Source organism: Vombatus ursinus, unplaced genomic scaffold, assembly GCF_900497805.2.
Source record: "Vombatus ursinus unplaced genomic scaffold, bare-nosed wombat genome assembly UNPS02014812.1, whole genome shotgun sequence".
Classification (NCBI taxonomy): Eukaryota; Metazoa; Chordata; class Mammalia; order Diprotodontia; family Vombatidae; genus Vombatus; species Vombatus ursinus.
The window spans coordinates 72082899-72110752 of NW_020954590.1; the positions used below are offsets into that span (position 1 = coordinate 72082899).

A 27854-nucleotide genomic window follows, 5' to 3' on the forward strand; every position below is an offset into this window, starting at 1 on the left:
CCATTAACCCTGACCATGAGATGTTTGTACAGATTCCAGGCAATCTCTCTATACCTTCCTTTTCCTCATCTTATTTTTTTATATTTGTGAAGTTGATATTTTTGTACTCAAGTTCAAGATTATAGCTTTATCTCTATTTATCTTCCTATAGATATAGACATATGAATTCCTTTTTAAATTAAGCCCAGTGCTAGCCTATCAAAATCATTTTATTCTTGGGTTCAAAGATCCCTGAATTGGTAACGACACCCATGAAGTTAAAAGATGCTTGCTACTTGGAAGGAAAGCTATGGAAAATCTTAACAGAATACTAAAAAGCAGAGACATCACCTTGCTGGCAAAGGTACCTTTAGTCAAAGCTATGGTTTTTCCAGTAGCAATGAATGGCAGTGAAATTTAAACTATAAGGAAGCCTAAGTGCCATAGAGTCAATGCTTTTGAATTGCAGTGCTGGAAAAGACTTTTGAGAGTCTCTTGGACAGCAAAGAGGTCAAATCAATCAATACTTAAAGAAATTAAGTCAGGCTATTCACTGGAAGACCAAATTACTGAAGCTGAAACCACATAATAAGAAGATAGGACTCATTAGAAAAGATCCTGATGTTGGGAAAGATTGAAGGCAAAAAGAAAAGAGAACAGCAGAAGATGAGATGGATAGATAGTATCCTGGAAACAATGAATATGAATTTGGATAGACTTCAAGAGATAGTGGAGAATAGAAGGGCCTGATGTACTATGGTCCATGGGGTCATGAAGAATTGAACGTGACTGAATGGCTGCACAACAATAAAATTAAATCCCAAGTATTTTACCAGGGATTGAAAGACAAATGGAATGCTTCCCTCAAGGAACTTCCTTACATTATACTGGGTCAGGATAAGAGGGCATTAATTATACAGATAAATACATTATACAAATAATTATTACAAATAAAATATAACTTGAGGAGAGAAACAGTTCTGACAATTAGATGTATATATGCACTTAACTTTGCCCTGAATGACATGTCCAGAGCATCTGATTTAACAGAGCACAAAAATAACCTTCATTAAAAACTACCTGGGTTTAAAAAAAAATTCCTTTGTGCATCATCATTTTACCCTAGCTGCTAACCTCACCTTCCATCTTGAAGGAAGGCCAAAAAATATACATGAATAAATAAGACCAAACAAGGTCTTGCATGTTACAGATTGGTATTTTTGTTGCAATTTTGATGTACAAGTGGCTGGAAGAAATGATTCATGGACCTTGAAATGAGCTATTTCATGCTGCAAAGACTACAATGTCATTCATTCCTAATTCCATAATGACAGTCTGACTTAAATTCTACTTTACCAGGAAAGATCATAATAAGAGCTTTCATTCAGTTGGATCCCATCAAGACACATGAAGTCAAGAGATTGTGCTTGAAATGTTTTCAGGGACACACAATCGAGTCCAATGCACAGAGTGAAAGACAGATAATTCAATGATTTTATGATTTTGATGAAATAAATAAAATCCTTTCCCACAAACAATAAGGAAGGTTACACTGTGATAAAGTATTTACTCTGAAATGCTTTCTTAGGCACTTTTGAATTTTCAGATAGATCATAATTATTTAGTGTTTTTTTTTAAACAAAACTGTATATGGAAAAATGTCCTTGAAAAATATGAAAAACTCTCTGTGTTATTGTATAAAATAATGTGATTTTTTTTCTCAACATGAAATGACTTCCTTTTGGTAAAGGAAGATGGTGTGGACATCAGAGAATTTTAAAACATGAAAACATCATTGGAATGACCTGCGTACTAGAAATAAACCATACATCCTCATGATTTATGTAAATGTATGAAAAATGCTATTTTTTTGCCTCAGGAGGAAATATTCAGAATAGCTTCTACTACAGGCAGAGAGAATTTCATTATTCTATTTTTTTCTTGAAAGGTTTTAAAGTCACTAAATTTTCCTTATTAAATCACAGTTAAACTTTTATGCAGTGTTAATACCTGTAAAGTTCAATCTTTTAAAAGCATTAGTTCTACAACTTGCTTAAACTGTACAGAAAATTAAATAAATGGGAAAGATGAGTCCAATTATAGTTTTATCTTTTACTATATAATATTATTACATTTTCCTACATATTGCGAATGGAGGAACCTTTCTACTTCCTCTTTTAGTTGACTGATTCACAGAACAGAAAAGAAAAAGTTCTAAGGCATGGGGAACCTGTGACCTCGAGGCTACATGTGGCCTTCTAAGTCCTCATGTGCAGCCTTTTGACTGAATCTGAGTTTTACAGAACAAATCCTTTTATTAAGGGGATTTGTTCTGTAAAGTTTGGATTCAGTCAAAGGGCCACACTTGTGCACTTAGAGGACCACATGTGGCCTTGAGGCTGAAAGTTCCCCACCCCTGCATCTAAGTAAGAAATAATGTAATTCAATTTTCTTTTCTGAAGAGAGAGAAAAAAAAAGAAAATGTTTTACTCCTATGCTAAAACTAGGGGGAGGGAGGCAGGAGACTATTTAACCAATATTATGATTTCAAAATAGAGTTACATTTACAGGTCCTCCCATTAGAATGTAAGTCCCTTGTGAGTAGGAATTTGTTTATTCTTTAGCATGTATCCCCAACACCCAGTAGAGCATATGGCACATAGTAGCCATTTAATAAATGGATTGACTGCTTCTCTCGTTACATACAATAAAGGAAAAATGAAAAGAGGAGAGAAAGGGTAAAGAAAAAAAGACAAAGGGAAAGATTCAGAGAAAAGGGGGAAATGAGCAATGCATCTAGACACGTACATACACATACACATACATACCTACATATATACTCCTAGACAGAAAAATAGTTGCAGAGAAAGTTTACATGTTGTCTCCCCCTTAAGCTGTGAACTTCTTGAAATCAAGAGCTAGTTTTTGCCTTTGTTTTATTCCCAGAGCTTAAGCAGATACTTAATAAATACTTTGTTGACTGACTGACTTCTAGGAGTTTTAGATTAGAAGTTATAAGGCCCTTATGAAGTTTTAAAATTTAAAAATGAACTTTTCATCTCTAAGTTACGGGATCCACATTAAAAATATGTGCCACCTTTGAAGTAACTGGTGCACAACCTAGTATGGTAAATGCCTTCTAGCTGAGGCTATGCCCCCAAATGCCCCAGTGTGGTATTGGCCCTTGCTGCTGTCCAAAATCTAGCCTTCCAGAAAGTGTATAACTTTGCCACCCCTGACATATAAGTATATAAAGACATTGCTAGTGCCTAAATTAGGTGTTGGAAAGGAAGAAAAAGATTATTCCACTTGTGGTCGTAAAGACCTGAAAATAGTTTGCCTGTTAACCCTTTATTTGATTCATTTTTTATGTGCCTGTGGACATATTCCAATTTTCTTCCTCCAAGAGAAAAGTTCTGTTTGACTTTATTCATTTCAACCATCAAAGTACATACCTCAATATTTGTACATTAATAGAAACCAAAGGTTCTCCTAAAAAATGCTCAACAGAAGAAGATTGTCTTTTGAAACTTATCTCATCATTCACTGGAGAATGTCTGCCTCTTATTATGTTCCTCATTAGTGTTCCAAGAACCCACACGTTACTTAATATCCCTTACTCTGTTAATCCATGTAGACCTCTTCTCCTTATGCAAAACTCTCCATCCTTGTGTCATGCTCTATACATGTTCTACTTTCTTTTTTGGGAAGTTACCTGACAATTGACATCGTTATTATTTCGTAAGATCTTAGATGGCGTTGTCACAGGTAGTTAGAGTCACAGAATCTCCGAGGCAGAGAGCACTTTGGTGACCATGTAGTCTAACCCATACCTGAAAGAGAATCACCTTTACATCATACCTCCAAGTGTTCATCCAGTCTTTGCTTGAAGGTCTCTTATGGAGGGAGAAAGCACTGACTGCCAAGGCAGTACCATTCACTTTTATGCAGCTTTGTTAAACACCTTTTTCTTCTTCTTATGTACATTGTAACTAGAAGGATTCCATAGACACAGATCATAACCCCTCGACATCATAGTGGAAAGCTTTATGAGTTGCCATGTCCATCATATGGTTGCCAACCTGCTTACAATAAGTCACTCCACATGGTGCTGGGCTACTCTGTTCTATGATGGTACATATTCTATTTCTAAGATGATATTCAAATCCTTTTCAAATAGGGAAGATCTGCCAGAGACCCTATAGTCTTAGAAAAAATCAAGATGAACTCCACACCAAGGTGAGGCATCAAAGTGGGGATAGCTCGAGGGTCTAACTTCCAGGTTACCTAACAAACAAGACGGCAGACTAGATTATTTTCTACAATTCTCACTAACTCTCAGAAACTAACCAGATGTGAAGTTATGTGCCAGCTATGTCCATAGGCTCAGAAACCAAGAAGCTTAATAAGGTAATAGTTGCCTTATAACTTAATAGTGAACACTGGTGCTAAAATGTTCACTCAGTAAAACCAACCTCCCAAGCCTCCCTGCTAGCAGCAAGACTCACTATCAGGAGCACTGGATTATATTCTGGCATACATACACCCAGAAATTTCCCTGCTGTTGTTTCAGTCTCTATCTGTATACCAAACCTGTGACCTTACTCCATCATTCTGTGGTAGCAAATAGCAGACCTCAGTTCTGGCTACTTTCAGAGAAGCAAGACACATAAGAGAGTAGGACCATACTTTGCTCAGACAGACTGACTCAGCAAAATAAAGCTAAGGAACTGAAAGAATTGAGACAGGGTGCCAGTTATCAGCTTATGGGCAGCACTAGGCCTGAAGGAAAGTGATTGGCATCTATCTTGGGCCAAGCCTGGCTTCCACTTGGAGAAAGGAACTGAGGATGCTGAAAAGCAAATTCCCTAACATGGGAGAAGGCCAAGAATTTTGAGTTCTAACCACTGATGGTATACTCACCATCACAGGGATAAGAGTCAGAAAGTGAGAAAAATGAGACTATAAGGAAAAATTCTTGCTTCATCACTATTGATCATACTTTCTTTCTGGATACTCTCTCCTTTATGGCTTTTATTAAATTATTTTCCCTTGGTTCTCCTCTTACCTGCCCAACCACTCCTTCTAATCTCCTTTGCTGGTTCTTCATCCATATCATACTTATTAACTATGGATGTTGCCCAAGGGTCAGTTCTAGGCTCCCAACCCCTCTCTCTATATACTCTAACTCAGTGACCTGAACTCTTTCTGGGGATATAATTCTACTCTCTCTGCCACTATATATCCAGTGCTATATGTCCAGTTCTAGGATCTCCACTGAGTTTTGGTCCCACATCTACCTGCTGAACATTTCAAGCTACATGCTTCAAAGATATCTCCAACCCATCATATTCAAAACAAAACTCATTACTTTTGCCCTTTTTTCAAACCCATGTCTGTTGAAAGTATCACCACTTATCCAGTTCCCAGGTTCAAAATCTCAGCATTATCCTGGACTTTGTATTATCCCCCAACCCAAATCACTTGCCAAATTTTACCATTGCTAGCTCTAATATCTCTTGTATCTGATTCTTTCTTTCTACTCACACAGCTACTACCTCAGTCCAGGCCCTCATCAAGTCTTGCCTAAGTTATTATAACAGTGTCCAAATTGTTTTCCTATTTCAAGTCTCTCCTCACTCCAGTCCATCGTATTCACTGCTGCCAAAGCTATTTTCTTTAAACTCAGATGTGACCATGTCACTTCTAAATCAATAAACTCCAGTGACTCCTTTCCCTCTGGGATAAAAAATAAACTCTTTTGTTTAGCTTTTAAAGCTCTTTACAACCTGTTCACAGCTTTCTTTTCAGACTCTTCATGCATTGCTCTCCCTCCCTTACTCTGTAACCCAACCAGACTGACCTTCTATCCCTCACATACCTATTTGCTCTCTGTCTTCTCCTATTCACTAGCTGTTCCATTGTCTGGAATATACTGCTTCTTCATTTCTGCCTCAAAGAATTCCTCTCTCCCTTCAAGATATGTGCTGGGCACCACCATCTACATGAAGCCTTTCTTGATTACTCTCCCCCAATTGCTACTGTCTTCTTTGCCAAACTGTAAACCATTTTATATTCATCTTTATTCTCTTCGCTTTTATGATCTACATATGTCTTTATGTTTCATTAGTAGACTTCATGGTCCTTGTGAGTTGTGATTGTTTTACTCATTTTATTTTATATCCAGAATGTAGCACATTGCCTGGCACATAGTAGGTACATAAAATATTTTTGATGATTTAGTGACTGAGAGCTGATGAAAGCCTGGACTGGAAGGTGTATGAAAAGGAGGGAACCTTTAAGAAGGATACAGTGTAGATCAGGAAGGTGTAGGAAGAGAAGGGAATCTTTAAGAATGATGCTTTGCAGATAGAAATGATAAGATTTGGCAACTGATTGAGTGTTGAAAGTGAATGAGAGTGAAAATTCAAGGGAAAATAGTAAAATTGTTGAAAAACTGGAATAAAAGTGTCATCTATAAATTTTATAATTGCTAAATAAGATGGGCTGGAAACATGAGAGGGTGAGGCATAATGGTTAGGCAGGTTGAGCTTTACATGTACTCTTACAATGTAAAGAGAAATCAAGGAAGGCACCAGCACATTAAGTGAACCCTCCATGGAGAACTTATGGAAAGATATAGCTGGGAGTTGTACAAGATGGGCAGGCATGCATAGCCTGCAATCTCTATCTTTTGAGGGAGGTAACATCAAAATAAATGAAATCACACATTAGTTTGAAAGAGAGAGAACACTGTACCACTAATGTCATTATGGAGTTCTATGGCTTTCTCTTTGGTGGATAAACTCTTACTCTCCAGGAACATTCCTCTGGTGACAGGCATTGGGTATTCATAATTCACTCTCTCACAGGGTTCTATAATAAAGTTACATAGGAGATAAACCACCATCTCATAGAGCATATTTACTTTCCAACCACAGGCTGGCAAAAAGTCCATTTATATTTCTTATATTCTTCTTTGATTTCTTAAGACTATCAAGTTTTGAGAAAGAGAACTAAAAAATTAATCATGGACTTTACAGTACAGTTTGTTCTTAAATCTTTGAAGAATCATTTTTATTTTTAAAAAAGAGTCAACTTCAAAAGAAGAAGACTTAGAAAAAGGAGGTGAAATATATAAGAAACACAAAAGTTATGGAGGAGTTGAACATGAGCTTCTTCAAAAAACCATAGAGTCCTAAAACCTGGAAACATACAGCAAAGGTTGAGAAGTATTTTAGGAGAAATAAAAAGCAGCAGTATTTTCCACAGCTGGTAGTACACTTGAGATGCTAATTACATCAAGAGGTGGTAAAGGCTGTAGATATAAATAGATCCAAAAAGGGTTTAACTAAATTCTTGCATAATAGATACATAATTTATTAGTGAGGGAAATTAGGGACAATGAGAGGTATGTCTTTTGAAATTGACATGATAGAGGACAACTAAGCCCTCCTCTATGCCTTGGTACCCAAATCAGAGTCAAAATGCCCTAACAGTTAGATGAATCCAGGAGCTAGGTCAAACACAGCCAGACAATTATTATCCTATGTTAAATTAATCAGAGATGTATCCAGAATTAGTAGGACATTTTACATCATTTATATTTAGAACTCAGCTTCTTTATTTTGAGAGATGACATTCAACATTAAAGAAAAAGCTTTACCAGTCTTATTTCATATTTACTCTAAGTAGATCATAATCACTTCACAAAGAAATGCATATGTAACTGTTGGGATATACAAGTCTAGATCTCACTTTTTTTTTTCCACTCTGAAGACCATCAGATCACAAAGAAAAATCTTGCTTGCTAAAATAAATAAATAAAGCCCCAAACTAAGAACTTTTTGGAGACTGAAAACAGTGATTTCAGATACCTATAAACTTCCTCAAAGATAAATTTATGAATTTAATAAATGTTATCACTCATTGAATTTCATTGAGGTGTGTACATTTAAAACAATCAAATAGTAAATATTGTTTAATGTAAATATTACCATTACTGATCATTTGCTTTGAATTTCAGTTCACTTGATAGATAAAAGAGCACCCCTGAACACAGCTATTTTTAAAATCATCTCATACACCATATAAATATGGCATTTCTTTTATTTGAGCTTTTTGCAGATTTCATACCATCATCTATTATTTGTGGTATTCTTTGGGTTACAAGTGGTAGTTCTGAAGTTTCATCAAAGAGAAGCTCCTCTCATGTTTGACTGCTCAAGTGCCTAGTAAAACATAAGCTTCTAACACTTCTTTTCCTATTGGATTGTTTGAATACCATGGACCCCCCAAAAAAGAACTAATGAGAATAAAAAATCTTAAAGAAAGGTACTATCATATTTTATTTTTAATTATATGTTTAAATCATCTGACATACAAATAAAAACAGGGGTGAACTTGATATGATTTTATGAACTTTCAATCCATTATAATTTTTTTAAATAAAAAAATTTGGGAGCAGGTAGGTGGCGCAGTGGATAGAGCACTAGCCCTGGATGCAGGAGGACCTGAGTTCAAATTCCCAAAGGACTAATGATGAAGCATACTATCCTACTCCAGAGAAAGAACTGATATTGTCTGAATACAGATTGAAGCATGCTATTTTCACTTTGTCCTTTCATTCTTTTTCTTTTATTTGAGTCTTCTTATACAAAATGACTAACATGGAAATGTTTTACATGATTGCACATGTATAACCTATATCTGATTTCTTACCATTTCAGGAAGTGGAAAGGAAGGGAGAAGGGAGGGATAGAATTTGGAACTCAAAACTTTTTCTAAAAAATGTTTAAAATTGTTTTAACATGTAATTAGGAGAAAATAATATTTATTTAAAAAAGATATTAAAACATTTTTACACTTCATTAAAAAAATGCTTGTTGATTGGTTGGTTTAAAAACCTATGATTTCATTGGCAGCAATCATCACAACTGCTTCATACTGGCTAGGAAATAGAGTGGTGGATCAGAGGAATAGATTAAGTATGCAAGACACAGAATTCAATGACTATAATAATCTATTATTTGATAAACCCAAAGACCCCAGCTTCTGGGATAAGAACTCACTCTTTGACAAAAACTGCTGGGAAAACTGGAAAAGAATATGGCAGAAACTAGGCATAGATCAAAATCTCACACCATATACCAAAATGAAGTCAAAATGGGTTCATGATTTAGATATAAAGGCTGATACCGTAAGCAAACTGGGAGAGCAAGGAATAGTTTATGTCAGATTTACGGAGAACAGAAGAATTCGTGACCAAACAGGAGACAGAGAACACTATGAAAAGCAAAACGAATAACTTTGATTACATTAAATTGAAAAGTTTACAAACAAAGCCAATGCAACCAAGATTAGAAGGAAAGTAGAAAATTGGGAAAGAATTTTTACAACCAGTGTCTCTGATAAGGGCCTCATTTCTAAAATACATAGAGAACTAAGTCAAATGTATAAGAATACAAGTCACTCCCCAATTGATATGGATATGAACAATGGATATGAACAGGCAGTTCTCAGATGAAGAAATTAAAGCTATCTAGTCATATGAAAAAATGCTCTAAATCACTATTGATTAGAGAAATGCGAATCAAAACAACTCTGAGGTATCACATCATACCTATCAGATTGGCCAAGATGACAAAACAGGAAAATGATAAATGTTTGAAAAGATCTGGGAAAATTGGAACACTAATGCATTGTGGGTGAAGTTGTGAAATGATCCAACCATTTTGGAGAGCAATTTGGAACTATGACCAAAGGGCTATAAAAATGTGCATACCCTTTGACCCAGCATTAGCACTTCTAGGGCTGTATCTCAAAGAGATCATACAAAAGGGAAAAAGGATCCACATGTACAAATATATTTATAGTAGCTTTTTTGTGGTGGCAAAGAATTGGAAATTGAGAGGATCCCCATCAATTGGAGAATGGCTGAACAAATTGTGGTATATGAATATAATGGAATACTACTGTGCTATAAGAAATGATGAACAGGTGGACTTCAGAAAAACCTGGAAAGACTTGTATGGTCTGATGCTGAGTGAAGTGAGCAGAACCAGGAGAATGTTGTACACAATAACAGCCACATTGTGCAATGACTAATATTGATAAACTTAACCCTTCTTGCAATACAAAGATCTAAGATATCTCCAAAAGCCTTGTAGAAAGAACTATGGAGTTTGAATGCACATCAAAGCACACTATTTGCTATTTTTTTTCTTCTGTAGTGTTTTGTATCCTCTTTTTGGTGGTTCCTCTTATTGGTTCTAATTCTTACTTACAACATTACTAATGTGAAAATATGTTTGATAGCAATGTATATGTATAGCCTATATCAGATTGCACGCTATCTAGGGGATTGAGGTCGGAGGGAGGGGTAGAAAAATTTAAAACTCAAAAGCTTATGGAAGTGATTGTTGATAATTCAAAATAAATTAATTAAAAAAAAAGAAAAATGTGCTCTATCTAGAGTCTGTTTAAAGATACTGTTATTTAAACCATGATCCAAGATAATGATTAGTCACTCAGTAACAATGTTTTGCCATTCTCATTATTATTCATTTGACATCCTTGATGAATGAGATTGATCTATTTGGGCACATGAGAAAAATCAAGAATAACAACTAAAATGTAAAATGATAAATATTTATCAAATGAAAAAAATCTCAATTTGAAGATCTCCTATGGTTATACTAGAGTATATTTAAATAGATGTAGAGAATATACAAATTTCCATGTGTTTTTCCTAACTATTCCATACACCTGATATGGCAAATTTGAGAAGTTAACACTGGCCATTTTGAGGTATCTATTTAGATTCAAACTCTGCCTCTAACATATATGAGCCCTGTGACCATGGGAAAGTCACATAAACTCTCAGGGACCTAGAAAACTCTTTAAGGCTATAAATTATAGAGGAGTTATTGACTCACATCAATGGAGAGAGTTTACCAGGGATAGGAAACCTTCAACCTCAAGGCCACATGTGGCCTTCTAGGTCCTTGAGCGCAGCCTTGTGACTGAGTCTAAGTTTTACAGAACTACAAACTGTGAAGTTTGGATTCACTCAAAGGACAATACTTAAGGACCTAGAGCACTACATCTGGCCTTGAGGCCTCAGGTTTTCCACCCCTGGTTTAAATAATGGCAATTTCCTCTACCGATGAAGTTACAGGTCCTGATGCCTCCTCACATACACAAATCTGGGACAGAATAGATCTTTAGAATTTCATTTTAGCAAGCCAAAAGATGAATTGACTTATAACTTTGTGACTTAAAGGGAGTAAGTTATTGCTATGAAGAGACAGATAATGGAGCTATAATATGTATATTTTTTTGAAAAGGTGTCACGTAAAGTCAACAAGCATTTATTAAAGTGCTTACTGTGTGCCAGGCACTGTTCTATACAATAGGAATAAACTTCTGGGAGGCAAGATGGTGGAATAAGCAGTAAGTCGCTGTCACCCTCTCAAATTGACCTATAAAAAACAAAAAAATAGTACCCCAGGAAAAATCCTAGAACAGTTGAGCCAGCGGAAAGATGGGGTGGAGCAGTCTCTTAGCCTGGGAAACTTGGATGATCAGCAAGAAAGGTCAATTTCACTTGGGTAAAAAAGGGAGCACATTCGAAGACAGGAAGCATCCCAGCAAGCTGGCAACAAGCCCCACCTCAGCAAATGAGAGGGAGATCTTGAGCCCAAGTGTGATGAAGCAGGTAAACACCAACACCATGACCCCCCACATGCCTTGGCATAGCCAGGAGAACTGTCAGACTCCCACTTGGAGAAAAATCACATGCAGAGGCTCAGTCCTGGGCAGACAGGTGTCCTCCAGCATCCGGACCTCCACATGCTTCAGTGTAGCCCTAGGGAAATGCAGAAAACCCCACCTGGCCCCAGCACAAACCAGACACCACCAATTGGACCACAGCTCAGCACCAGGTAAGCTGACAAACCCCTACAGCCTACTGTGGGCAGCCTGAGGCCCCTGCACACAAATCCAGTGGCCAACATTCCTGACTCCCAGCACAAGACGCTTGGGACAATGGTCCCTGTACCCCAGAAGCAGAGCTCAACTTTAAAAGTCAAGAAATAGGCAAATAGGAGGAGCAAAAATAAACACTGACCATAGACTCTTTTTATGGGTACAGGGAAGATTAAAACACAAACTCTGAAGAGGACAACATTGTCAATATACTTCCATCCAAAATGTCAAAGGGAAATATGAACTGGTCTCCAGCCCAAAAAGTCTTCTTGGAAGAGCTCAAGAAGGATTTTAAAAGTCAAATAAGAAAGGTAGAAGAAAAAAATGGGAAAAAAATGAAATGTATGCAAGACACAGTCAACAGCTTGGAAAAGAAAGGACAAAAATTGACCATAGAAAACAAATCTGTAAAAAATACAATTGGCCAAATGGGGAAAAGTACACTGAAGAAATCAACTCCTTAAAAAGTAGAATTGGCAGAATGGAAAATGATGTACAAAAGCTAACTGAAAGAAACATTTTGTTAAAAATTAGAATTGGGCAAGTTGAAGCTAATGACATTATAAGACATCAAGAATCATTTAAACAAAATCAAAAGCATGAAAAAATAAAAGAAAACATAAACTACCTCATTGGAAAAACAACTGACCTGGAAAATAGATCCAGAAGAGACAATTTAAGAATTTTTAGTCTACCTGAAAGTCATGATGATAAAAAAAAAAAGATGCTGGACAGCTTCTTTCCTGAAATCATCAAGGAAAACTTTCCTGAGATACTAGAACCAGAGGGTAAAATAGTCATTCAAAGAAAGACTCCACCAATCACCTCCTGAAAAGGATCCTAAAATGAAAACTCCAAGGAATATTAGCCAAATTCCAGAATTATTGAGCAAAGGAGAAAATACTGCAAGCAGCCAGAAAGAAACAATTTTAATATCATGGAACTACAGTCAGGATTATGCAGGACCTAGCAGCTTCTACATTAAAGGATCTGAGACCTTGGAATATGATGTTCTGTAAGACAAAGGAGCTTGGATTGCAACCAAGAATCAACTACCCAGCAAAACTGATCAAAATCTTTTAGGGGAGGAGATGGATATTCAATTAAATAGGGGACTTTGAAATTTTCCTGATGAAAAATTCAGAGCTGAACAGAAAAATTGATCTTCAAATAAAAGACTCAAGAAAACCATAAAATGGTAAACAGGAAAGGGAAAAAAATCATGTTTTTCTATAAGGTTAAACTGTTTAAATCCCTACATGGGAAGATGATACTTGTAACTCTTAAGAACTCTATCTTTATTATGACATTTAGAAGGGATATACATAGACAGAGGGTGTGGGTATAAGTTGAATTTGATGTGAGGATTAAAAAATTAATTAAGGGGTGGGGAAAAAGATTGTACTGGGAGAAGAGGAGGCAAAAAAGGGTAAATTACATCCCAAGAAGAGGCTCAAAGACCTATTACAGTAGAGGGAAAGAAGGGAGAAAGGCAAGCATTGTTTGAACCTTATTCTCATCAGATTTGGCTCAAAGAGGGAATAAAAAACTCACTCAATTGGGTATAGAAATTTATCTTAATTTATAGGAGGTAGAAGGGTAAAGGGGAAATAAAAGGGATGTCAATTTGAGGCAGGCAGTGGTCAGAAGCAAAACACTGATGAGGAGATAAAGGGAAAAGGAGAAACGGGTCAGGAGAGAATAGGACGGAGAGAAAGACACAATTAGTAATCATAACTGTGAATGTGAATGGGGTGAACTCTCCCATAAAATGGAAGTGGAATGCAGAATGGATTAAAAACCATAAGCCTATGATATATTGATTACAAGAAACACATTTGAAGCAGAGAGATGCACACAAAGTAAAAGTAGAAGGCTAGAGCAGAATATATTATGCTTCAGTTGAAGTAAAAAAAAAAAAAAGCAGGGGTGGCAATCCTAATCTCAGACAAAGTAAAAGTAAAAATAGATCTAATTAAACGAAATAAGGAAGGGAAACTACATCCTGCTAACAGGTACCATAGACAATGAAGTAATATCAATACTAAATATATGTGCACCAAGTGGTATAGTATCCAAATTCTTAGAGGAGAAGTTAAGTGAATTACAGGAAGAAGACGGCAAAACTATACTAGCAGGTGACCTCAACCTTCCCCTCTCAGAAATAGATAAATCTAATCACAAAATATACAAAAAAAGAAGTGAATGAGGTAAATAGAATCTTTGAAAAGTTAGATATGGTAGACCTCTGGAGAAAATTGAATGGGTATAGAAAGGAATGTACTTTTTCACAGTGGTACATGGAACCTACACAAAAATTGACCATGTACTAGGGCATTAAAAAAACTCACATTCCAATGCAAAAAGGCAGAAATATTAAATGCATCATTTTCAGATCATGATTCAATAAAAATTACATGTAACAAAGGGCCATGGAAAGATAGATGAAAAATTAATTGGAAACTAAACAATTTCATCCTGAAGAATGAGTGGGTCAAACAACAAATTACAGAAACAATTAATAACTTCATCAAGGAGAATGACAATAATGACACAATGTACCACAACTTATGGGATGCAGTGAAAGCAGTTCTTAGGGGAAAGTTTATATTTCTAAATGCTTACATGAATAAAATAGAGAAAAAGATCAATTAATCGAACAAGCACCTAAAAAAGCTAGAAAAAGTAAATTAAAAATCCCCAATTAAATAACAAATTAGGAATTCTGAAAATCAAAGGAGAGATTAATAAAATTGAAATTAAGAAAACTATTAAACTAATAAAAAATAAAACTAAGAGCTGGTTTTATGAAAAAAAACAATAAAATAGATAAATCTTTGGTGAATTTGATTAAAAATAAAGAAGGGAACCAAATTACCAGTATCAAAAATTAAAAAGGGAAAATTCAGCACCAATGAAGAGGAAATTAAAACAAGAATTAGGAGCAATTTTGTCCAACTATATGCCAACAAAGATGACAATCTAATTGAAATGGATGAATATTAACAAAAATACAAATTTCCCAGCTTAACAAAAGAGGAAAAAATACTTAAATAACCCCACTTTAGAAAAATAAATTGACCAAGAAAAATATCTCCAGGGCCAGATGGATTTACAAGTGAATTCTACCAAACATTTAAAAAACAATTAATTCCAATACTATAAAAACTATTTGGAAAAATAGGTGAAGAAGGAGTCCTGCCAAATTCTTTTTATGATACACATATCAGCTGATACCTAAACCAGGAAGAGCCAAAACAGAGAAAGAAAATCACAGAGCAATTTCCTTAATGAATACAGATGCAAAAAATTTAAATAAAATATTAGCAAAGAAGTTACAGCAACTTATCATAGGTGCTTTGTGATTCAATAACCAATTGTATTAACACGGATATCCTCCTGATACAGGGTTGGGGATCTTCTGACTCTCAGGTCACGTGGCCCTCTAGGTCCTCAAGTATGGCCCTTTGACTGAATCCAGGACTGAATCCATCAGATATTAGAATATTAAAATATGGAAGAAGTCCTGCAATTCTTTGAGTAGTCCCACTATGTAAACTCAGGAATGGATACCAATGGATAAGAGTTACAAAGGATGTATTGATTGTTTTTGTAGCACTGGAGGAATAGTTTGTCAGTCATAAAGCATTTATTAAATGCTTACTATGTACCAGGCACACTGTGAATTCAAATGTAAGCAAAACAAAACAACAACCACAAAAAACAGTCCCTGTCCTTAAGGACAGAGGAAAGCACATAAAAGGAAGCTAAGGGGAGAAGTGGCATAAGTTACCTAGGCAGGGGCATAGTAGAAAAGTCCAACAATCAGGAGTGGAGACTGGAAAGAACTGAAGACATAGTTGTCCTGGGCCTCTTCTTTAAATATAGGTTCTGGGAGGAGTCATCCAATTAGAGGAAGAGGCCATAAGGTCTGAGGGTACTCCCAATGTGTTAATTCCAGGGTTTGAATACTCACATTGATGAGATTATGGATCCACTAAAGTATGTCTTAGGGATACTTGGGCTATCCATTTGTTAGTTCTCATTGTCACTCCATACTTGGCCCATCTCCTTGCCTTATTAATGGCTTTTTCATAAGTTACTGAACACTTCTAAAAAAGGTTGATCTGATTCATTTTATTTTATTTTTTTGATTCATTTTATATTAAAATGAACCTATCAATTTTCTATGAAATCAAGAAATATAAGGTTATTATGAACATAAATATGTATTAATGACACTAAGTTTTGGTGTTATATAATAGACAACAGAAATTCAGTCCATGAGTAGGGAGAGTGATTTGCTGCCAAGGAACAAAAGTACTCAGCCATTTAAATCTTCTCCAAATAGCCCAACCCTTTTCAGTTGAATATTCCAAAGAAGTATGATGGGAGAATTTAAAAGCAGCATCCTCATCACTTTCACACTCAGTTCCTATTCTGTTTGAGGAAGGAGAGCTCTGGGGATACATTTCTCAGTTAGGGATATGACAAGGACTAGAGATTAAAGAAATGAAAATTAAAACAATTCTGAGGTATCACCTCACACCTATCAGATTGGCTAATATGACAAAAAAAAAGGAAAATAAATATTGGATGGGATGGGGGAAATTGGGACATTAATGCACTATTAGTGGAATTGTGAATGGGTCACCATTCTGGAGAGCAATTTGGAACTATGGCCAAAGGGCTATAAAAATGTGAGTCTCTGACAACATCTCTAGTTTTGATCCAGCAATACCAATACTAGGTCTGTACCCTGAAGAGATTTGTTTCAAAAAGGGAAAAAAACCTATATTTACAAAAATGTTTACAGTAGTTCTTTTTGTGGTATCAAAGAACTGGAAATTAAGGGCATGCCCATCAATTGGGGAATGGCTGAACAAGTTATGGTATATGATTGTGATGAAATGCAATTGTGCTATAAGAAATGGCAAGTAGGATGCTTTCAGAAAAACCTAAGAAGACTTATATGAACTGATGCAAAGTGAAATGAGCAGAACTAGGGCAATATTGTACACAGCAATAGCAATGTTGTAAGATCATCAATTTTTAGCTGTTCTCAGCAAGACAATAATCCAAAACAATTACAAAGGATTTATGATGAAAAATGCCATTCACCTCAAGAAAAAGAATTGATGGAGTCTAAATGCAGGTCAAGGCATACTTTTTTTTTGCTTTCTTTATTATTCTTGGGGTTTTTTGGCCTGAATTTTTATTTGTTTACATATAAATAAGAAAAAAATATTTTAAAAATCAACATCGCAAAAAAAATTAAAATATAATAAAATAAAATGGCAAGTCTGAAATAATTCTATACAACTGTAATGAGCTAATTTTTTGAGAAAAAATTAGAAGCTACTTATCATGAGGTATACATATTGCAAGTGAAGATAGGACAGCACAAAGTGACTCCAAAATGTTTTCTTTTTAGTGATTATGTGCACACCAGTCTGAGTAATTAATCTTCATTCTGCTCATTATATGTTGAACAAGAAAAATAGGGGCAGGGGGAAATCCTAGCAGGATATGAGAGGTCACATATCAAATCTGTAAATAAAGTAATTTTTTTTAATTGTTTCATATATATACATTTATTTAACTTATATATAAATTTATATATTTGTATAAATTATATATATATATTTATATATAATTTAATTTATTTTATATATTATATATATAATTTTACGGTTACAAGAAACCTTATAAATTATATCTCATTTAAACCTCAAAGCAATACCTTAAGAGAATTTTGCTATAAGGATAAGACAATTTTAGTCTTAGGAAAAGATCTGGAAGCAGGATCTGTTATTTAAAAAAATAGGAAAGGTAGAGATTTTTGGAATCTACAGCATCTTGTCATTACCCAGACTGCCTGTTTTGAGGGACAAACTGTGACTTCTTTAGACACCTGTACCCTTCTCCTACCTTGTACTTCTTCCCTTTTCTGGAATCTTTTAGGCCCAGAAATATCTAGCCTCATAGACATTGGAGAAATGCCACATTTCTCATAAAATCCCCAGATTTTCTCACCTCTGAGTTGCTCTACAGCAAGTAAAGACAAGGTACCAAAGGTGTCCCACCCACTGAATGAGGAGAGCAGCAATAGCTTCCTGTAATAAGCCCAGGATAAGGAATATCCTCTTAAAGGAACATCATGCTATGACCTACACACTGTGGCTCTTTATTGAGTCTCTGACATCTCTAGTTGTGCTCCATTCATGTCCTTCCCCATCTGGTTATGGAGGTATCAACTGCCAAACACTGTGCTCCCTACTTGAAATGTCTCCATTTAAACCATATAACCTTCTTTTAAAGAGGTCATATAAACCCTTTGCATTGAATGGCTTTCTAATTAAGTCCTCAAAACACTGCATCAGAAAAGAATGCATTTAAATGCTAAGGATCTGTTCATCAAGAAAAAAGAATTCCAGAGTTCACAGCTTACACAAAATTAAAATTTCTTTTAATTACATATTTTAGCAAATTTTAGTTTGTTATCTCTCTGGCCTCTACCACTTTTATTGTAACCTGACCACAAGATCATAACATTTTAGAAATAGGTCTTAAAGATCATCTAGATAGAATTCTTGACCTGGGGTCAAGAGATATAATTTATAAGAACATTATATATGTGTGTATATGTACACATATATACACACACATACATATATGTATATAGACATATATACATATATACATATATTAATATGCACAATATGTGTATGTATGTACGTACATATACATATTAATATTTTAATATATAATTATCCCTTCCATATTGCAAGAGTTAGGGGTGTGGCAATCCTGCAATCTGGAAAAGCCATATAAAATTTTTTGGCCCTCCTTTCATACTAGAGAAGAAGTCTGAATTATTATGGTATTAAAAGATAAAATATATTGATATTATACAATAATATACATTTTATGGATTTCTGAGTTACTAAACTTTTTCTGTGTCATCTGCTGGCCTTTGCATGTCATCTGTGGCTTCCACAAAACTCTGAAGAAATTCCCATTTAATTTCTTATGCCAATCCATGATATCCTTGAAACCTCAAAGGGGAAAGTTGTGATGTGGAAGGAATAACTATAATTAGCTTCCTTACTAATCTTATGGATTGTATTTTACACATTTTAAAAATGTTATTCTGATAAAGTCCAAGGGATTGATTAGACTACAAAAGTTATCCATGACACAAAAATTCGGTTAAGAACGCCCGATGTAGATCAACACCCTTCTATTACCAATGATGAAATTGAGGCCCACAGTTAAGTGACCTTTTTGAGGTCAAATAGCCAGTAACTAGTTCTGAGACTAGAATCCAGATCTTCTGACATTATTTCCAGTGCTATCTTATTAATAAAATCAAGTCAGCGATGGAGATGTGAAAACATCTATTTTTTTTCTTTTTAATTCCTCCTTTGTTCAGAAATATTTTTATTTACATAGACTATACATTTCCAGGAATCCACTTCAAACAACATAAGGAAGCCATTCTTTCAGGCCTTGATACAGGAGGGACCTGGAAGCTATCCAGTTTCTTCATCCTGACCCTTATAATATTTTTCCCTGTAAACTTCTCCACGCTAAGAATAAACATCTCTTCTCTCAGAATGATGCAAAGCATCAGGCTATGCAGGAAAAACGAACAAGTATTTGGCTTTCAAAAACCTTCACCGCTGGGATGCAAAATACATAAAAATGGCAAATAGAAAAGCCCTGAAGTTGGTATAGCAGTTATCAAGGAACTGTAGGTACCATCTAACTTGAAAGCAAGGTTTACTCCAGCTAAGTGCCAATGAGGCTACCTGGAGGTAAGTGGGGTATACTTACAGTTCATCCAAGAAGATTGCCTTTTATAACTCAAAAGTCTGAATGGAAATTACATAAGGAAGAACAGCAGTTTAAAATGTCGAGTGTTCTTATATAACAAGGTAAGCTCATAGGGAACTTTTCTGTTTTCAATGACTTTGAATTTGGAATCAATTTTAAAGTTATTTGCCGAATGAATGACTGAATAAACTTCCAAAGAAGATTGCCACAGATGTGCTGCAATGAGGATAATCTGTCTGCAAAGCATCCAAAGTGGATCACATGCTAATCAACCCCCAGAGAATTTAAATCTCAACTTGTACTTAAGTGCATTGTACATTGCTGTAGTTTAACATTATACCTACTAACAAGAAACAGGAAATATTTGGTGTAAAGAATTCAGGTTCTCACACTGATTTTCTATGCCCAAAATCATCTGGGCACTCCCAGTTGTCAATTGTATACAACATACACATTAAGGTCCTTAGAGATCATCCCGTTTTTCTCACATAATTTACTAAATCACATTAAAACCATACCTGTCAATCCATCAAAAAGTAATGGTTATGCTCCTAGTATATGCCATTCTTCATGCAAGGTGCCAAGCATACAAAGATTAAGATCATAGTCCCTCCCCTCAAGAAACTTACATTTTATCAAAAAAGAACACACACATGGATATACCAAACAGATATAAAACAAATGCAAGGTAATTTCAGGAAGTCATTAGAAGCTAGGAAAACAAAAAGTGACTCAAAGAGGAGATGGCATTTCAGCTGAGCTTCGAAAGAAACTATATTTTCTTATTGTCTTCATTATGTAACACAGGATCTTGAGCTGATTTCTCAAACCTCTCACAGACACTGAGAAGTTGGATCCCCAGAGGCTGGTACATCTCACCTCAGAGTTTTAAGGGTTTAGAAGGGTCTTTCTAATGCATAGCCAACAAATTCCCATTGAAGTGCTTCCCCTTATGATCATCAAGTGACATTAATTAGTCAGCCAGACTTAATTAGCTTCTACAAATAAATATTTAGTAAGGGAGTATAGTTGGCAGAGAGCAGCTAGGTGTTACGGTGGATAAAGCACTAAGCCTAGAGTCAGGAAGATTGCATCTTCATGAGTTCAAATCTGGCTTTAGACAATTACTAGCTATGTGACCCTGGGCAAGTCACTTAACCCTTTTTGTCTCAATTTCCTCATCTGTAAAACAAGCTGGAAAGGGAAATAGCAAACCACTCTAGTAACTTTGCCAAAAAAAACCTCAAATGGGTTCATAAAGAATCAGACACAACTGAAATGACTGCATAACAACAAATAGTTGGTAGAACCCTCTGTCCCTGAAAGTCTGACATACTCTTCCACAAGTACATACAGGGTCCAGGGGAAAATGAACTCAGTCTTAGAGAGCACATATAGCAAAAGAGTAACTCAGCTCCTGGAAGTTCTTTTGCTGGAGTTTTCAAAATATTCTTCCTAGGTGTGGTATTGTTTTTTCTCCCTTGAATCTGCCTTTCCTCATTAAACTAGTTTATCCCTGGATCCTCAAGCAGACACTAACACCAATTGCCATTGTCCCTTAGAATATTGCTATAACACTGATGAAAAAAATCCAAATCCTCTCGTCCCCCAAAGTATACAAGATCTTCCTCCGGTTAAGGGTGGCAAAGGAGACTGGGAACAAGGCCAAGACTTACCCTTAAGCAATTCTTCCTCAAGCCTTGGGTGGAATGGTTCCCTTCTAGCTCACCGCTTGCTTCAATCCCCAATTTCAAAGTAGATAACTGGTTTTATACAAGGCCCTGAGGGTGTGGCTAAGTCCCTAAACCAATATCGAGAGACTTTTACTTGTATTTAGTTGAAATGTCCAGTCCTTGCTCATGTCCAGCTCATGCCTAATTTACTTATTTCATTGAGAGATATGTTCTCAACTGATAAAGGTAACAGGATCAAAAGCTTATTTAAACTCTCACCCTTACAATCATGGAGTTTCCTACTACATCTATTATATATTGAGAATCTAAGAAAATAAACTGTTTTCTTTAAACTGAGTTTTCAAAATTATTTTGTTCTTTTAAAGGGTCAGTTTAGAAAGAGAAAAGATGAAGTACTTTCTAAGGAATTCATCCATTCAGCAATTATTTATTAAGATCTTATTATGTTTGATGCAATGGAAGAGATGCGAAGATAAAAAGTCATAGTATTTACCCTCAAGAAGCTTATAATCTTGTAGGGGGTGATATGACTAGCAAACACATAACTGTGATGCAAACAAGTGCTTAAGACAGGTAGAAAGGCTTTATAATCAGATGAGAGGGCTCAAAGAAGACCCCATGAACAAAGTAGCATTTGTGTTGGGCCTTGAAGGATGGATAGAATATCAGCAGGGAGAGAGAAAAATATATACCATTTATCCAACACTTTAAGATTTGCACAGAACCTTGCATGCTAATGTATTTCAGCTGATCTTCACAATAGTCTCATGAGATAGCTATAGATATCATTATACACATTTTACATAGGAAAAAACTGGCTCAGAAAGGCTGCCCATAGTTACAAATCTAGTAAGTATCAGAAGCAGGATTCAAACCTCCATATTTCTTTTTTTTTTTTTTAACAGTGATAAACAGTCTTTATTCAGGCAATGAAACATGAACAAATATATTAGTACTTACTATAATAATTCCATTGCATAAGTATAACTCTTACAAATATTTACTTAACATATGAGGAGGGAAATTATTATACATATAAAATTTATGTAGAAGATCATTACATATACAATGCAATCCTGGTAGGAGTCAAACAGCTTTCACTCCTCCCTATGGGAAAAACTTCCATATTTCTGATGAGTATAGTTATCATAAATCTCTCTATGGATGGAAGGAGGCATTCCAAGAACAAGGAGATAAATGAATAAATCTCTGAGGAGGGAAAGCTCAGAGAATATTTAGAGAATAGTTCAGAAAAACTAAAACATAAAGTACATGATGATGTGTAATGTAAATTACAGAAGAAGGCAGATTATGGAGGACCTTGAATGCCAGGTTAAAGATTTTGATTTTTATTTAGTGTTACTTTGAGAGACCACTGAAGGATTTTTTGAGGAGTATAGCAAGATAATTGTATCTGGATATTAAGCAGATTAATCTTGCATATATCTGTAGGATAGATTGAAGAAGGAAGAAAATGGATGGAGAGGCCTATTAGGAAGTTATTATTTTATCTTTATAACATAAAATTTTTTAATCTTTACTAGAGGTGGAAGGGAAGTCAAACTGAGCTTTCCACAGGGATATCTCATGGAACTGCTAATGTCATTTTTATAAACACTATTATTTTGACTTTATAGGTCCTGGCTGCTCTAGCTAGCATTTACTTATGGCTTTGAAGTTTGCAAAGTATATTACAAATATCTCATTTGATCTTCATAATAACCCTATGAGGTAGATGCTGTTATTATCACTCTATTTTCCAGATGAGGAAACTGAGGCAGACAGAGGTTAAGAGACTTGCATGTGGTCACAGAACTAATAAGTGTCTGGGTAATGCCTGATGCAGTGCTCTAACCAGTGTGCCACCCAGCTGCCTCCAAGGGGAGCTTAGAAGACATCAAGTTCTACTACCTCATTTTACAGATGAGGAAACTGAGGTTCAGAGAGGTTAAGTGATTTCTTAAGGTCATTTCTAGTAAGCATCTGAGACAGAATTTGAAACTAGATCTCGATGACTCCAAATACAGTGCCTTATGTAATTGAATATGCTTCCTAACACACCTTTCCATTACTATGAAAATCCTCTTCTACCACCAATCCCCAGCAGACTAAATTTTTAACAAAATTAGGACAGTGAATGGTATCTCCAAAAAACAGATTTCTATATATAGAACATATCCTTTAGTAATCAAGTAACATCTAAGTTTAGGCAGCATATATACTTACTTTTTCAGTTTCTCTCGAATGTTTGGATCTTTAATTTCATTATGGAGGTCCTCAAAGTTCTCAACAGAAGTTAAGTTACAGAAAACCCTGAAGTCAGTATATGGTGGGATTCCATGGTCACGTCCCCTTTGGATGTTGGTGGCAGCTAAATCCAAAGCCACAGAATGTGCCATAGAAAACAGCTTCTCTGTTAGTTCCAGATTGAGAAGCTGAGAAGGCACCCGTAATTTTCCAGCAACACCAAAGAGCCCACGGAGAAGTGGATCGATGCCACCCTCCTGAATTATCCTGAAGGGTGAGAAGAAGGCCTTGTGGAGAGGAAGATGGCCTTCAGGGATTTCACCAAAGGTGTCATTCAAGCGATAAAGAATGGGATTGATCAATGTGTGGCCAAATCTGAATGCTGCGGTAGCAAAAGAATTAATAATTCCTGAATTCACATTGGGGTTGTACCCCTTATAATGACCTAGCATCTTCATACCACGATCCCCAAGAATCTTGGGCAGCCAGTGACTGTATGTGATATGTTGCATCTGTGCGCCAACAATTTTCCTGGCTTCATTATAAATTGTATCTCCATCCCAGTGTGGGTTCAGTGTAAACAATTCTGTGGCTATCCGATTGTGTTCTCGGAACCACAAAGTATGCATGGCTGTCAGAGCAAGCTGCTCATTGGCTCTGTGGTCCCCAGCAAGGAAGCATGGGATCAGACTTTCATTTTCATCCCGTGTACATTCAGTTGGTGGGCCTGTGGAAAATGGCAGTAAGTGCTTTTCAGAAGAGGGGATAGGTAGCCCTTTCTTAAGCAGACCTCTCTGATCTGTATGATCCCTAAGCTCTTCTGACTCCCGATCAGAACTTCCATAAACATTAGAAGCATCGATGTAGGCTGTTAATTGGTTAATTTGTTCTCTTGCATAGACTGAGCTCATCATCAAGGAAGTCATACCACTTCCACAAACAGGGCTGGAACGGACAAAAAACATACATTGTGAATTTGCTGCCCGAGCATCATTCTGAGGGACAAGGATAGGGAAACAAGGAGGATCATTAGTACACACAGAGCTACATGACTGACCATCGGAAAAACGAGACATACTTAATGCAGGCACTGTTTGGTCTAAGTCATGATCTAAAAATTGGCCCCATTGCATCAACATGTGAGTGTATCGATCATCAGGGGTAATGGTTGCTGTCCCAACCATTTTTGTGGAGACAATCCTGGGTAGTGGTAGTGGATACTGGGTAGTGGAAAATGAGTTTGGGCTGACGCCTCGGGGCAAATTGAAGCCATTTTCATATACAGGTTTTAGAATACGTTCAAAAGCAGTCATAGAAGCCCCCCACATTGGGTTCTGTAAGTTGTTACATGTGCCATCATGAGTTCTATACTTTTGATGGAAACAAATATCAGAGCAATTTGGAGAGCGTCTGTGGGCTGTACATCCAGAGAGGTTGGCAATGAGGTTGAGGTAGTGTGGAGACACCAAGTCATTGTAACGAAATTCTGAAATACAGAACAATGGAAAAATATTAAAATAGCTCAAAAAAACCCGACTTGAAAGATAATTTATGAAATGTTGAAAATGTGTAACAGTGTGGGAATATTGGGAATGCATAATCCAGTGTTCATTGATTGAGGATTCTACACAGAGCCAACCCATGATGGCTGGGGTTAATTTTTTTATTCATCCATTCACTCATTCATTCATTTATTTATTTTGCGAGGCAGTCTGGGTTAAGTGACTTGCCCAGGTCACACAGGTAGTAAGTGTTAGATGTCTGAGGCCAGAATTGAACCTAGGCCTTCTGACTCTAGGGCTGGTGCTCTATCCACTATGCCACCTAGCTGCCCCAGCAATTAAAAAATTGCTCATTTTCAAATGATCAAAGAAAAAAATCCCTAAGCAAAGAAGGATGTGTGTGTGTGTGTGTGTGTGTGTGTGTGTGTGTGTGTATTAAAAGGACCACACTTATCCTCTGCCCCTTAAAAAGAAGGCCTTTCATAATGGTCTTGCATTTGCTAACAGAAAGTCTCACTTCCTGACTTCTATGAAAACATTTTCATATAAGTTTTAAGAGTAAAATCAAAGAGTATTTCAGATTTTCACAAAGGCAACAAAATGATACAAAGGAATATAAACAGCTAAATAATATAGGTTAGAAGTTAAAATGACATGCACTCAAAAATCATAAGTTAATTCATATAGTAAAACAACTTAAAACCCACATATGCAAAAAATGTAGGTATAAAAATAGAATTATCAGATAACAAAGTAATGAAAATGTGATTTGTATAGAACACATATACATGGTTGAAAGAGATATATATATACACATACATATATATGTATAGATGAATAACCCACTTATTAGTGAGTAGATAAGTATAATTCATCATGTCTTCAATGTTCAGTTCATGAGCTATTTCTTTTAAGAAGCATTTCCTGATTACCCCAATTGTTTGAATCTCTCTGAAATAGCTTTATTTATTTTGTACATAGCCTATATTTTCATATCTATGTATCTTCTGCCCTAAAGCTTAAAGGTTGTCTCATTTTTTGTTCCTGAATTGTTGGCCCCTAGCAGTCCCTGACATTTACTAAGAACTTCAGAAATGCTTGTTGATTTATTTGACTGATTAATTCATTGATATACATAGAAACAATGAAAATACAATTTGAAAAAATATATTCATGTTTATATACATGTATGCATAGACACACATCATTATCAGAACTTCAAGGAAACTGACAAAGTAACAGGAAGCTCTAGGGCATAATTCCAAAGAGAAGATCTATTAAATATGACTTAAATAAGTAAATATTAGAAGATAAATATCTGGGGCTAGAGACAGCTGAGTGGTACAGTGGATAGAATACCAGGTCTGGAGTTATCTTCCTAAATTTGTCTCCGACTTCAAACACTTAGTACCTGTGTGACCCTGAGCAAGTCATTTACCCCTTTTGCCTCGATTTCCTCATGTATAAAATGAGCTGGAGAAGGAAATGGCAAATTACTTGTATCTTTGCCCAGAACACCCCAAACAGGGTCATGAAGAGTCAGACATGACTAAAAAAAACAACTGAACAACAATTTGAGGCTATAAAACACCAAGCAAAAACTTAAAGCTAAGGATATGGATAAAGCAGAGGATATTCCTTTAAAATAAAAAAAAATCAACTTATTGGTAAACACAAAGTTAACCAGTTGACACATAACGAAAGTTTATATTTTTTATAAATCCATATTGTTGTTTGTCCTTAGTTTTCAAAGAGGACCAATGACATCACCTGTAATATCTTGACTCACATGTGTATTGAATTTAAGTGAGATAGAATTACACAAAATTATCTGCCTCACTCTCTTCCAGAGCCATTGACGTCCAGTGGACGGACAAAAGTCAGGATGACTGGCAATGCCCCATGATGCAGCGGATGACCTTGGTGTCTTCAATGCCTGACCAAGCTCTAAGCGCTCCACAGCACATGCTTTAGCCCCCTAGATGACTATTGGAACAAATAGTTCTCATCTGCCCATTCTGCAGGGGGAAGTCTTTCCATGCTTGGGGTAGACATCTCCCTAACCTGCCAACTGATTTAAGGCCTGTTTGTTGCCCTCAACTTGGTTTAGCCTGTCTGACAAGGCGGGTTAGTGGGGTGTGGCCACTGTGCAAGGTACAGCTTCTTGGAGCCACAGGTGAGAGTTGGGGTATAGGGAATATTCAGGGAGACCAGCACCTCTGAGTGTGAGGGCTTGCCAAGCCCTTTTCAGGGCTGCTTCTCCACCTTTGGTGTTCACTTCTCACCCAACTCTCACCTGTGGCTCCAATAAATCCACATATCATCAATATGAGTGTTTGCTCCAGTGGTAGAGAGTCATGTCTTCTTATCCCCATTTACTTATACATCATACACACATACACACACACATACATACACACATTTCTATATATGTATGTGTGTGTATATATATATATATATATATATATTCCCATTTCCATATAAATACACATATATTCTAATATATACTTATGTATATGTATGGAAATGGGGAAAAAAATCACACAAGAAGTCATGAATTTCCACCACTGCAGTAACGTGTGTGTATGTATGTGTGTGTGTGTGT

At 36.0% G+C, this 27854-nt stretch overlaps 1 protein-coding gene across 1 annotated transcript in view; it reads right to left on the reverse strand.

Moving 5' to 3' along the window:
* The window catches only part of LOC114054133 (peroxidasin-like protein), a 475034-nt gene that overhangs the window by 38373 nt on the left and 408807 nt on the right, over positions 1-27854 (reverse strand). The window contains exon 17 of the mRNA XM_027877274.1: positions 23727-25233. Within this exon, the coding sequence (XP_027733075.1) occupies positions 23727-25233 (1507 nt within the window). The remainder of the gene's footprint in view (positions 1-23726; positions 25234-27854) is intronic.